The 11,045-nt window shown below is 21.0% G+C and overlaps 4 protein-coding genes across 5 annotated transcripts; 2 read left to right on the top strand and 2 right to left on the bottom strand.

Annotated features, from left to right (window-relative positions):
- Positions 1 to 1,470: 1,470 nt before the first annotated feature.
- On the bottom strand, positions 1,471 to 3,368 carry LOC122712555 (ras-related C3 botulinum toxin substrate 1). Its single transcript, XM_043932281.1, has 4 exons — positions 3,222 to 3,368; positions 2,604 to 2,729; positions 1,926 to 2,262; positions 1,471 to 1,838 (listed from the first exon to the last, which is right to left on the bottom strand). The coding sequence occupies exons 2-4, from the start codon at positions 2,717 to 2,719 to the stop codon at positions 1,704 to 1,706; spliced, it is 588 nt and encodes a 195-aa protein (XP_043788216.1). The 5' UTR covers positions 2,720 to 2,729; positions 3,222 to 3,368; the 3' UTR covers positions 1,471 to 1,703.
- An 80-nt stretch (positions 3,369 to 3,448) lies between these two features.
- On the top strand, positions 3,449 to 5,532 carry LOC122712554 (tRNA-splicing endonuclease subunit Sen34). 2 transcript variants are annotated; one of them, XM_043932280.1, is made up of 6 exons: positions 3,449 to 3,537; positions 4,200 to 4,253; positions 4,356 to 4,627; positions 4,734 to 4,947; positions 5,069 to 5,227; positions 5,330 to 5,532. In XM_043932280.1, exons 2-6 carry the CDS (start codon positions 4,202 to 4,204, stop codon positions 5,530 to 5,532), a joined length of 900 nt encoding a protein of 299 aa, XP_043788215.1. In that variant the 5' UTR covers positions 3,449 to 3,537; positions 4,200 to 4,201. The 2 variants fall into 2 exon arrangements, with proteins under 2 accessions (XP_043788215.1, XP_043788214.1); XM_043932279.1 differs by lacking the exon at positions 3,449 to 3,537 and having other exon boundaries at positions 4,113 to 4,253.
- A 105-nt stretch (positions 5,533 to 5,637) lies between these two features.
- On the bottom strand, positions 5,638 to 6,658 carry LOC122712556 (39S ribosomal protein L27, mitochondrial). Its single transcript, XM_043932282.1, has 4 exons — positions 6,605 to 6,658; positions 6,272 to 6,352; positions 5,934 to 6,097; positions 5,638 to 5,841 (listed from the first exon to the last, which is right to left on the bottom strand). The coding sequence occupies exons 2-4, from the start codon at positions 6,348 to 6,350 to the stop codon at positions 5,638 to 5,640; spliced, it is 447 nt and encodes a 148-aa protein (XP_043788217.1). The 5' UTR covers positions 6,351 to 6,352; positions 6,605 to 6,658.
- Positions 6,659 to 7,673: 1,015 nt separating this feature from the next.
- Positions 7,674 to 10,768, top strand: LOC122712557 (T-complex protein 1 subunit alpha). The gene is made up of 10 exons (XM_043932283.1): positions 7,674 to 7,837; positions 8,256 to 8,341; positions 8,434 to 8,562; positions 8,631 to 8,728; positions 8,867 to 8,977; positions 9,083 to 9,488; positions 9,586 to 9,788; positions 9,868 to 10,060; positions 10,135 to 10,298; positions 10,384 to 10,768. The coding sequence occupies exons 1-10, from the start codon at positions 7,765 to 7,767 to the stop codon at positions 10,592 to 10,594; spliced, it is 1,674 nt and encodes a 557-aa protein (XP_043788218.1). The 5' UTR covers positions 7,674 to 7,764; the 3' UTR covers positions 10,595 to 10,768.
- The last annotated feature ends 277 nt before the right edge of the window (positions 10,769 to 11,045 follow it).

Below are 11,045 nucleotides of genomic sequence, written 5' to 3' on the forward strand. Positions count from 1 at the left end.
TAAGCATATGGCACGCACGTCCTATTTTTCTATATTCTAAGCTTTTTTCCAAATATAAAAAAATAGCATGTTCACAAATGGTGGAATATTTTTAAACATCATCACACTATTTTTTTATTGAATCCTTTTATAGAGAGCATGTAATATGTATCAAAATGTGTTTTAATATTATTGAATATAAATGAAAATTATGTTATAATATAATAAAAAGAAATTTATAGTAATAATTAATCTAAATATACATATGAGTGTGTAAATATTTTACATATAAAAAAAAGAATATTTATTCTATACAATATATTCGTTATAATAATATGTATTATTAATTTTGTAAATATGAAAATTGATATAAATGAATTTTATAAAAATAATAATAGAAGATTAAAAATGTTATAATTATTCTTTAAATAAAGTTGTGCTATATTTTCTGTATTATAGGCATACTTTGCACCATATGTTTGTTACTGGTATTACATTTTCTTCATAACTCAATATATATTTTGATTCATTTCTTCTTTCTTTAATTTTTATGAAAAATAATTTAGAATCTTTTATTAATCAAATTGCACCAGTGCAATAATCAATTAAAAATTATATCTGCCACATCTATTAACAGGAATACAATTTCAAATGTAAAACATTTAAAATATTCTATAATAAATGTTTTTCAGAATATAATTATTCAATAGACAGTCAAAATAAAATAAATATTAATATATACATAATACATTAAAATGTATTTGGTATTATGTCATTATAAAAAGAATGTTCATATTCTAGCAAAAAAATATGCCATATAAATTAAATTTGTTATGCACAAAACATGAATATTTGTTGGCAGTATTTCATGCATAATATATTATTTTTTTGTTAGAGTGTAAAGAAATATTATAATTGCAATATTTATAAAAAATTTTAAGATAAATACAAAATATTTCTTATGAGATTTTTCAATTCCTTTACAACTTTTTTTTTACGTTCTCTAATATGAGATTTAAAAAATACATATGTTTAAAAGTGACATAAAAAATGTTTGTGTCATTGATTTGATTTCTTTTTTCGTTGCTATGGCACTATTTGTTTAAATAATTCTATAATGCTATTTTACATTTTATAAAAATTGTTAGTATATTGATTGTTATATTTATCATATGAATATACTAAATGAATGTTTTTACTATTATAGGTATAAAAATTTAGAAATCTGGCAGCTCTTATAATCAAAATTTTAAAATTTAATATTTAAAATTGTTGTAATATAATTTTATTTTATTAATTAGGTCACTATATTTAAAATACTAAATTATTACTTTATGAAGAAAATAATAAACAATAAAATATAATCATAGATTAATATATGATTAGTATATATATAAAATTATGAAATTACTATTTTGAATGCATGCAAATTTGTAATTATTTTTATTTCATTAAACATTAAATACTTTTAAAATAATAATATATTTTTGTGTTAGGTTTTTAATTTTATGTTAATTTTATAGCTTGTAAAAAAATACAAGCTATAAATTGTACTTTATTTTTAATGAAATAAACTATAGCTGCCAGAGAAATTTATTAATATGTATGATTTACTACCTTTTTCAAAACATTCATATTTTGTCCCTTTTATTTGTGAGAAAATTAATTTCAGTCTGTCAGTTTATATATGGTTTTACCTATATTGAATCTTGATTATTTATTGTTTATAACATAATGCATCTTCTCTGTCTGCGTTTTTGAGGTTCAGGTCTTAAAACAGCACGAACTGCTTCATCAAACACTTGTTTTAGACCACGTTGTGTAAGTGCAGAACATTCCATATATTTCACAGCACGAATCTATAGATTTTATTTGAAATTAATTATTAATTAGAAAGTTGTTGTAATTTATTTTATTTATTTTTATATTATAATATTTATTCCAACCTTATTTGCCAGTTTTTGTCCTTGTTCACGTTTTATAGCACTAAGACCTTGTTCAGCTAAGGCAGTAAGTGTTTCACGATCATCTCGTAAGTCTATTTTAGTTCCAACAAGTATCATTGGAGCATCTGGGCAGTGATGTTTAATTTCTGGATACCATTTGCTGGTAACATTTTCAAAGGATGAAGGGCTTGTTACTGAGAAACAAATTAAAAAAACATCAGTCTGTGGATATGAAAGTGGACGAAGCCTGTCATAATCTTCTTGACCTGCTGTATCCCAAAGTCCAAGACTAACAGGTATTCCATCCACAACCATAGGTGCTGAATAATTATCAAACCTATGTAAAATAAATGAAATTTATATTTAAAAAATTTTACATTAAATTAAAATTATTAGATACATAATATAAAAAACAAATTACTAAAAAAAATTTTAATATATAAATAACTATAAAAATATATAATATGAAATGTTATTTTTTTAAAAAAGATAAACAGTATTTTTTTTATTATTTTATTAAATATCCTAAAAAAATGTAATTGATATAGATCAATTATAAATATTAAATTTAAAAACATTAAATTTTTTCTGAACAATTTACATTCATATTATATATTTCATTTATATATATTATATTTATAATTAAAATCTATTTTTATTTATAAAAATAATACTTACACTGTAGGAACATATTCTCCTGGAAAACTGTCAGTGGTATATGATATTAACATACATGTTTTTCCTACTGTTCCATCTCCTACTACCACACATTTAATTGGTCTACCTGAACTCATGTTTCCAATACTGTAGTAATAATAAAAATATCATATTATTATATTTCAAAGAAAAAAAAATGTTTTAAACTAATAAAATAAAAAAATGTATTTTTAATAATAAAAATATTAAATGTTTTATTTAAAATTAATTATTTATTAAACATTAAGTAAATCATTTTATAAGAAAAGTAAATTTACCGTTATTTAATAACATTTTAATTATTAATTATATATTTCTAACTGTAAACAATTACAGAACATATTGATATAATAAAGATATAATAAAGATAAACATTATCCGAAGTAAATATTACGAGAAAAATAGATTTTATAGTGATAAAACATATATTATTTTAAAAAAAACGAACATTTGAAAAAACAAAAGAATACACGTTTCGAATTTAAAGGTTAGTCACAAAAATGAACAGCTTTTTAATGAAGGGCTTGTCCTTCAATTTCGATTTATTTATTCATTATACAATTAGTAAATAAGATTTATAAATATCATATAAACACTTACCAAATATGAACAAATATTTGAGTACAAAAAAAAGATCACTGTTTTAATGCGACTCCAATTACAAATATATTGGATGTTCTTTAAAAAATTATAAAACCGGGTGCCATGACGGTATTGCGGTTTTTGGAACTGAAACGGACGTAGCCTTCGCTTGGTGACAGATGTTCGACAATCTTCTTCCTTCCCCTTCTACCAAAATAATTATTCAGAAATGATAAATAGCGACATCTGTTGAATTAAAATATTTTTGCTATGTTTTAATGTTTAATATTTTAACACAGACAAGATACAGAAAAGATATATCATTACAAGTGAGGTACAGAATAAATTTAGCCAATAAGATACAGACTAAATCTATTATTTTATCAGAATATTATATTTCATATTTAAATTATCGATTGTTCAAGGAATTAAAAATTTTGAATGATTTGATTACATATAATTAAATTTTACAAAATATATGATAAGTTTAAATCATTTATAAAATGACATATTTTTTTGTATTATAAAACACTAATCGAATAAAAAATGAACAGTTTTGATATATATTTTTGATTAATTTAAAGCGGTTAATTTAAAAATTATGTATATAATGCAAAAGTAAAATTATTTTTTATATATTCACATATATCTAAATTGAGATTTTGAATCCATTCCTTTTCTTCATAATACAATACAAATTTTATTTAAATGATCTGTTAAAACATTTGTTCAAAAATATAGTATGAATGATACATGTATAATAATTTTTGATATCAATGATTTATCAATTTAAATATATTTAATTTCTGCTACTAATATATATTTATATCAGTATTTAATATTTTTGATTATTAAAATCAAAAATATGTGATAAAATGAATTTAATATTATAATATGAAAAATATATATTTTTAATATTATGTACAAAAAAATATTTATATAAAGTAATAATAATTACACATATTTATAAAAATTAAAAAAAAAATTATATTTCAGAAATGATAGATTTAATTTTATCAAGAAACAATGTTTATGTATGGAGTGCAGAAGGTAATAATTCCATTCTTATTTTTTAATTTGTATGAAGTATATGTAATATATAACTAACAATTTATTTTTAAACTCAATTTTTATTTTTTATATTGTTTCTAGATTGGTTAAAACTTAGAAAAGATTATCGAATAATTGGAGAATTCATAGGTTGTCTTCCAAAGAAACCAAGACAAGATATATTTTTAGGTCTTCCATTACTTTTACAGCCAGAAGAAGTATCTCTTTTACTTGAAAAAAAAATTGCAAGGCTTATACAATATTCATGTTTTCAAAGAGCACCATCTGATTCTTTAAAACAAGTTTTTGAAGAATATAGAAATATATTATATGTTGAACAAGAAAAATGTTTAAGGAGAGAAAGACAAAAACAGGTTATTAAAAAAATGTTTCTTAAAAACATAATAGTATTCTTTTATATATATAAATATTTAAAAAATAAATAAATGTTAAAAAAATATATTAATTATATTATTATAGATAATTGGTATGATGGATAGAATTATAGAAGGAAAAAAACGAAAAATACTTGGGATAGAAACAAAGAAGAAGAAAACAAAAAAATCATTATCAGATCCAAAATTACAAACAGCATTAAATAATATTGAAATAAATAGACAGGATCTATTAGAAGAAGAAATGGCAAAATTACCTAAACTAGATAAAAATGAAGCTTTGATTCAGATTCATACAGGTATTGAAAAGAAATATAAAATATATACAGGATAATATAGCATGAATAATACATGCATTATAGTTATAAATATATATCTAAAATTTTATTTCTTAAATATTTTATAGAAATATGTTTTTAGTATATCCATGGATAGATAAAGATATAAAAATAGTAGAATGGAAATATCCCTCTAATTATAAACAACAACTTCGATATAAAATATATAAAGATTTATGGGAAAAAGGATATTATGTATCAAGTGGAGAAAAATTTGGAGGAGATTTTTTAGTATATCCTGGTAAAGAAAAAATTTTATTATTATAATATATATTGTTTATTATAATATATATGATATTAGTAGATTTAAATAAATATTTTAATAATTCGTATTTTTTTATAGGAGATCCTATTATGTTTCATTCTCAATTTATAATTTTATGTAAACATGAAAATGAAGAAATTTCAATAACTGAACTTTCAGCACAATGTCGAATTGCTTGTCATGTTCGAAAAACACAAGTGTATGCTTTCTTTTCTGAAAATCAAAATATAAAATATCAATCATTTCAATGGGCAGAAAATACTATGCTTGAAAATGTTTAAATTTTACAAAAAAATTAAATAATTTTTTTTCTTATGTATTTATATTATTTATATATTATGTATTTAATTTACAATTAATTCAAATAATACAATACGTATTTTCACTTAAAAAGTATCAATCAATACAAATCTATTATGTTGTGATTCAGGAATAATATTAAAATGTTTTTTATATATAACACTATTTTCTCTGCCTGCATAATTCAGCTTAGCCCAAGAATGAGACATATTTGGATTAATCTTTTCACAGGTAATCATTACTTTTCCACTTTCTAAAGCATATAATGTACCATTTTTACCAAAACCAACCTATGAAATAAATTTATATATATTTCAATAAAAATATTTGAACATGTTACAAAATGATCATTACATACAAATAAAATTACAATTATACTTACATATAATCCTGGATGAAATCTAGGTTTAAGTTGTGTAGCTAATATTGTAGATTCTTTAACACAATGTCCATCTTGTACTCTCCATCCTCTATGTTTTGGTCTTGTGCGAATAGGTGCATTACGTGTACTACTACTAGCTTTCTTTGATGCATATCTCACACATGCTATTAAAAATTCATAAAACTTGAAAAAATTATTATATAAACAAATAACATATATTTTTTATATGAATTTAAAATATTTATCATTTTTTATTATAAAAAAAATTAAGAATAAAGATTACTATATAAAAAAAAATTAAAAATTAAAAATTAAGAAAACATTTACTTTATACACACCTAAATTAGTAGTAGTAGTATTTTTCACGAGAAATTTAGAATTTTTAGTGCAAGTAAATAATTGTGTTAAGAGTATCATATCTAAAATTTATATAAAAATAATTATTAAATATATCAATTTTTTCAATTTTAAAGAAATGATAGATATAAAGAAAAGATATTTAAACAAAATTATTAAATATTTATAATCATTAGTTCTATTCACTATTTATTTTTATAAATTTATAAAGTCAAGTCACTAGAAATAAACAAATCGAATCATATGATATATATGCTTCAATTGTTAATTAACAAAATCTTAATATCAGAATTGATATTGTAATATATGCTTACTTTATAATTTTTATCAGATCGACCACTTATTTTTGTAAAAATGGAATATATTTATAAATTTTTATTTTAAATATAAAGTTGAAGTTGAAGTTTGATATTATATTTTTAAACTTATATATTTTTATATAATTGCAAGTTTTTGTACGTTATATATTATAACGCCATGTTGATTTTTTATTTAATTCGATAATCGGATTCTAATTCAACAATAAAAGACCAGGGCGTGTCAAATTCAAAATATTTGTGAGACAAAGAAATACAAACTGTATTATATAAATTCAATTCGAATCTAATATAATAATTGAAAATTTGGATCAAATTTAAAACCAATATTCTAAGAATTAAATATGAAGAGGATAATATCTCTGCGATTATAGATATTAGTTATAGAAACATTTATGATAATAATTTTTTTATTAAATAAATAATAATAAATAATTATATATTAAATTAATTGTAAAAAATTAATATATCATTTTATAATAATCATATAAAATTTTTTATTGATAGAGAATGTAAATTCCGCTGGTATTTTTATTATCCAATCAAATTGTAAAAAAAATTTTCTTTCTTTAACCGAAAAATTATTTGAATTTGATGCTGATTAATGTTTCAATCAGTTTGAATAAAAATTCAATATAATTTTTAAAAACTTCAAAAATTTGCAATTTTGCATACAAATATTTTTGAACATTAATTATTTTCGAATTTTGTACATAAATAAAATATTAAAAATTAATTTAATCAAATTTAAAAATTTTATTGATCGAAATAAAGATCTTAAAACTTAAATTTAGCCTATATTTTAATTTATAATTTGGATATGTATTAAAGGATTTCATTCAGTTGCATCACAAATAAATATTTATTTTGTTTTAAAATTTATAATATATATTAAACGAATGAATTTATTATTTTCTAAAAAATAATAAAAAGAAAAAAAATTTTTTGTCCAATTAAATACTAATACAAAATAATTCAACCAATAGGAAATAATATTGAGATTATCTTTAAAAGGAAAGTTGGTGTAGGCATTGATCATCATTATTATCAATGGTATACACACGCGGATAATTTTATGGTAGTATTTCTATCGGCAATTGAAATTTTTATTCCTGTATAATTATACTGTTAATTGAAGTAAAAAAAAATATTGCAAAATGTCAACTGTTGCTAGTCCTTTAGTTGTTGGTGGTGTTCGACAATCCGGGGCTCCCGTAAGAACACAAAATGGTATGTTAGTTATTCATTTTGTATAAGAATTTGGTTATATTTTATGTAATCTTTATATGAAATACAGATTTTTTATTTTATATAATAATTTTATTTTTATTAAAATTTTTAACTATATGAAATTATTATTATAAAATAATTTATATTTATAATTTTTTACTTTTTTATGCAATGTAAGTAATATAATATTAATATTAATATTGATAATTATTTATAACACATTAAAATAATATTTAAATTATTTTTTTTAATAGAATTTCAATATTTATAAATTATTTTTTTAAAAAAATTTAATTCAAATATAAATTTCAATGTGATTTTATAATATATATTTTATTGAATTTATATATTGAAATATATAAATTTTGCATATTGAGTATAGTTATTTTATTTTTTTATTTATTTTTTTGTTTTCTAGTCATGGCTGCTTGTGCAATTGCTAATATAGTAAAGAGTTCTTTGGGTCCTGTTGGTTTGGATAAAATGCTCGTAGATGATATTGGTGTATGTAAACATTTTTGTAAAATATATCTATATAAAAATTAATTAAATTATTTTTTAAATTTGTATTTTATATGTTTGAATTAATATTGTAGGATGTTACTGTTACAAATGATGGAGCAACTATTTTACGTTTATTAGAAGTTGAACATCCAGCTGCAAGAGTTTTAGTAGAACTAGCACAACTACAAGATGAAGAAGTTGGAGATGGAACTACTTCAGTTGTAAGTTTATTTAATTTATTGTATTTAAATATATTATTTTTAAATAAGATAATAAATTATTTAAACAGGTAATAGTGGCAGCTGAATTATTAAAAAATGCTGATGAACTTGTAAAACAAAAAATTCATCCAACATCTGTAATTAGTGGTTACAGGCTTGCTTGCAAGTAAATAATTATCAATTTATTTTTAAAATTTATTAAAGATAAAGAAATAAATATTCTTAAATAATAAAATAAAATAAAAATATTTTATATATTTACATTTTATATAATAGTAAAAATATTATATCACTTATATTTTAGAGAAGCTTGTAAATATATTCAAGAACATTTAACAGTTGGTGTAGATGAGCTTGGAAGAGATTGTTTAGTTAATGTAGCAAAAACTTCAATGTCCAGTAAAATCATTGGAGCGTATCCTTTTTTTTATTCTATCATATAAAAAAATTAAATATGTGTATTTTATTTATTTCTATTTTATACTATTATTATTATCATCACTTCCTTAATAAAATTTAGTGATGCTGATTTCTTTGGAAATATGGTCGTAGATGCTGCAAATGCAGTAAAAGTTAGTGATGGAAAAGGAGGATTTATATATCCTGTGAAAGCAGTTAATGTTTTAAAAGCTCATGGAAAGAGTGTTAGAGAATCTGTATTAGTGCAAGGTTATGCATTGAATTGCACTGTAGCTTCTCAAGCAATGTCTAAAAGAATAATGAACGCAAAAATTGCATGTTTAGATTTCTCTTTACAAAAAACAAAAATGAAATTAGGTGTTGAAGTACTAATCACAGATCCTGAAAAACTAGAAGCAGTACGCCAACGTGAAGCAGATATTACAAAAGAACGTATACAAAAAATTCTCTCAGCAGGTACAAATGTTGTTCTTGTATCTGGAGGAATTGATGATCTTTGTTTAAAGGTATATTAAATATTATTATACATAAGATATATATATTATTATTTTTTCTTATTTTAAAAAGATAATAAAATTATATATAAATTTTTAATTTGTTTAGTATTTTATAGAAGCTAAAGCAATGGCAGTTCGTAGATGTAAAAAAGCAGATTTGAAAAGAATTGCAAAAGCTACAGGTGCACAATTTCTTACTTCTTTAACTAATATGGAAGGAGAGGAAAGTTTTGATTCAAGTTTTCTTGGAGAAGCTGCTGAAGTAGTACAAGAAATGATATGTGATGATGAGCTCATTCTTATTAAAGGGTTCGTTTTTTAAGATTATTTATTATTTGATACAGATGATATAATTAAAATTGAAATTAAATTTATATTATTATAATAGACCAAAAGCAAGAACAGCAAGTTCCATGATATTAAGAGGACCAAATGATTATTACTGTGATGAAATGGAACGATCTGTGCATGATGCATTATGTGCAGTAAAACGAGTTTTAGAGAGTAAAAGTGTGGTTGCAGGAGGTGGTTGTGTTGAAGCAGCACTTTCAATTTATTTAGAAAATTTTGCTACATCACTTGTAAGTTTTCTTATAATGTTGTAAATTATTAAATTATTTTTGTATTAAAATATTTTATATTTTATATTTTATAGAGTTCTCGAGAACAATTAGCTATTGCTGAATTTGCAAGATCATTATTGGTTATACCAAAAACATTAGCTGTTAATGCAGCACAAGATGCTACGGATCTTGTTGCTAAATTACGTGCTTATCATAATTCCAGTCAAACGAAAGCAGATCTTGCAGATTTAAAATGGTAATATTTTTTAATAAAAAATGATTAAAATTTCTTTCATATAGGAAATATAATATTATATTAATTATATTATAATATTTTGTAGGGTTGGTCTGGATTTACTCGAAGGTACTATTAAAGATAATAAAAAAGCTGGTGTATTGGAACCAGCTATTTCAAAAATAAAATCTCTGAAATTTGCCACGGAAGCAGCGATAACAATTCTTAGAATTGATGATATGATCAAATTAGATCCAGAACGATCAAAGGATAAATCATATCGCGATGCAATGGAATCTGGTGAATTGGAAGAATAATATTAAAATATATTATTTATTCTTTTTTCTTATAATTTGTTATACTGGAAAAATTAAATTATAATTTACTACTATTTTACAATTTAGCGATAAAAAAATCACTAACATTTATGTTAATGTTCTCATGAATGAATTTGCTAATAATAAATAAAATAAAGCTTTTACATAGAAAAATGTTGTGTATGTATTTTATAATTTATTCCAAAAAATTATATAATATATATTAATATGAAAAAGATTATATACAAAATTATTTTATTATATAACTTTATTATTTATGTGAAATTTATCACATTAACGCGGTTTATTATGGAACATTTTAGAAAAAATAAGAACTTAAAAAATACTAAATATAATGTATTATTTATTATTCAAAATGTAATTTTTAAAAACGAAATGATATTGGAAAAAGATTTTAACTTAAAATAATAATTTTATAAATATATTATAA

Source organism: Apis laboriosa, unplaced genomic scaffold (genome assembly GCF_014066325.1).
Source record: "Apis laboriosa isolate Shangri-la unplaced genomic scaffold, ASM1406632v1 scaffold202_cov151, whole genome shotgun sequence".
Taxonomy (NCBI): domain Eukaryota; kingdom Metazoa; phylum Arthropoda; class Insecta; order Hymenoptera; family Apidae; genus Apis; species Apis laboriosa.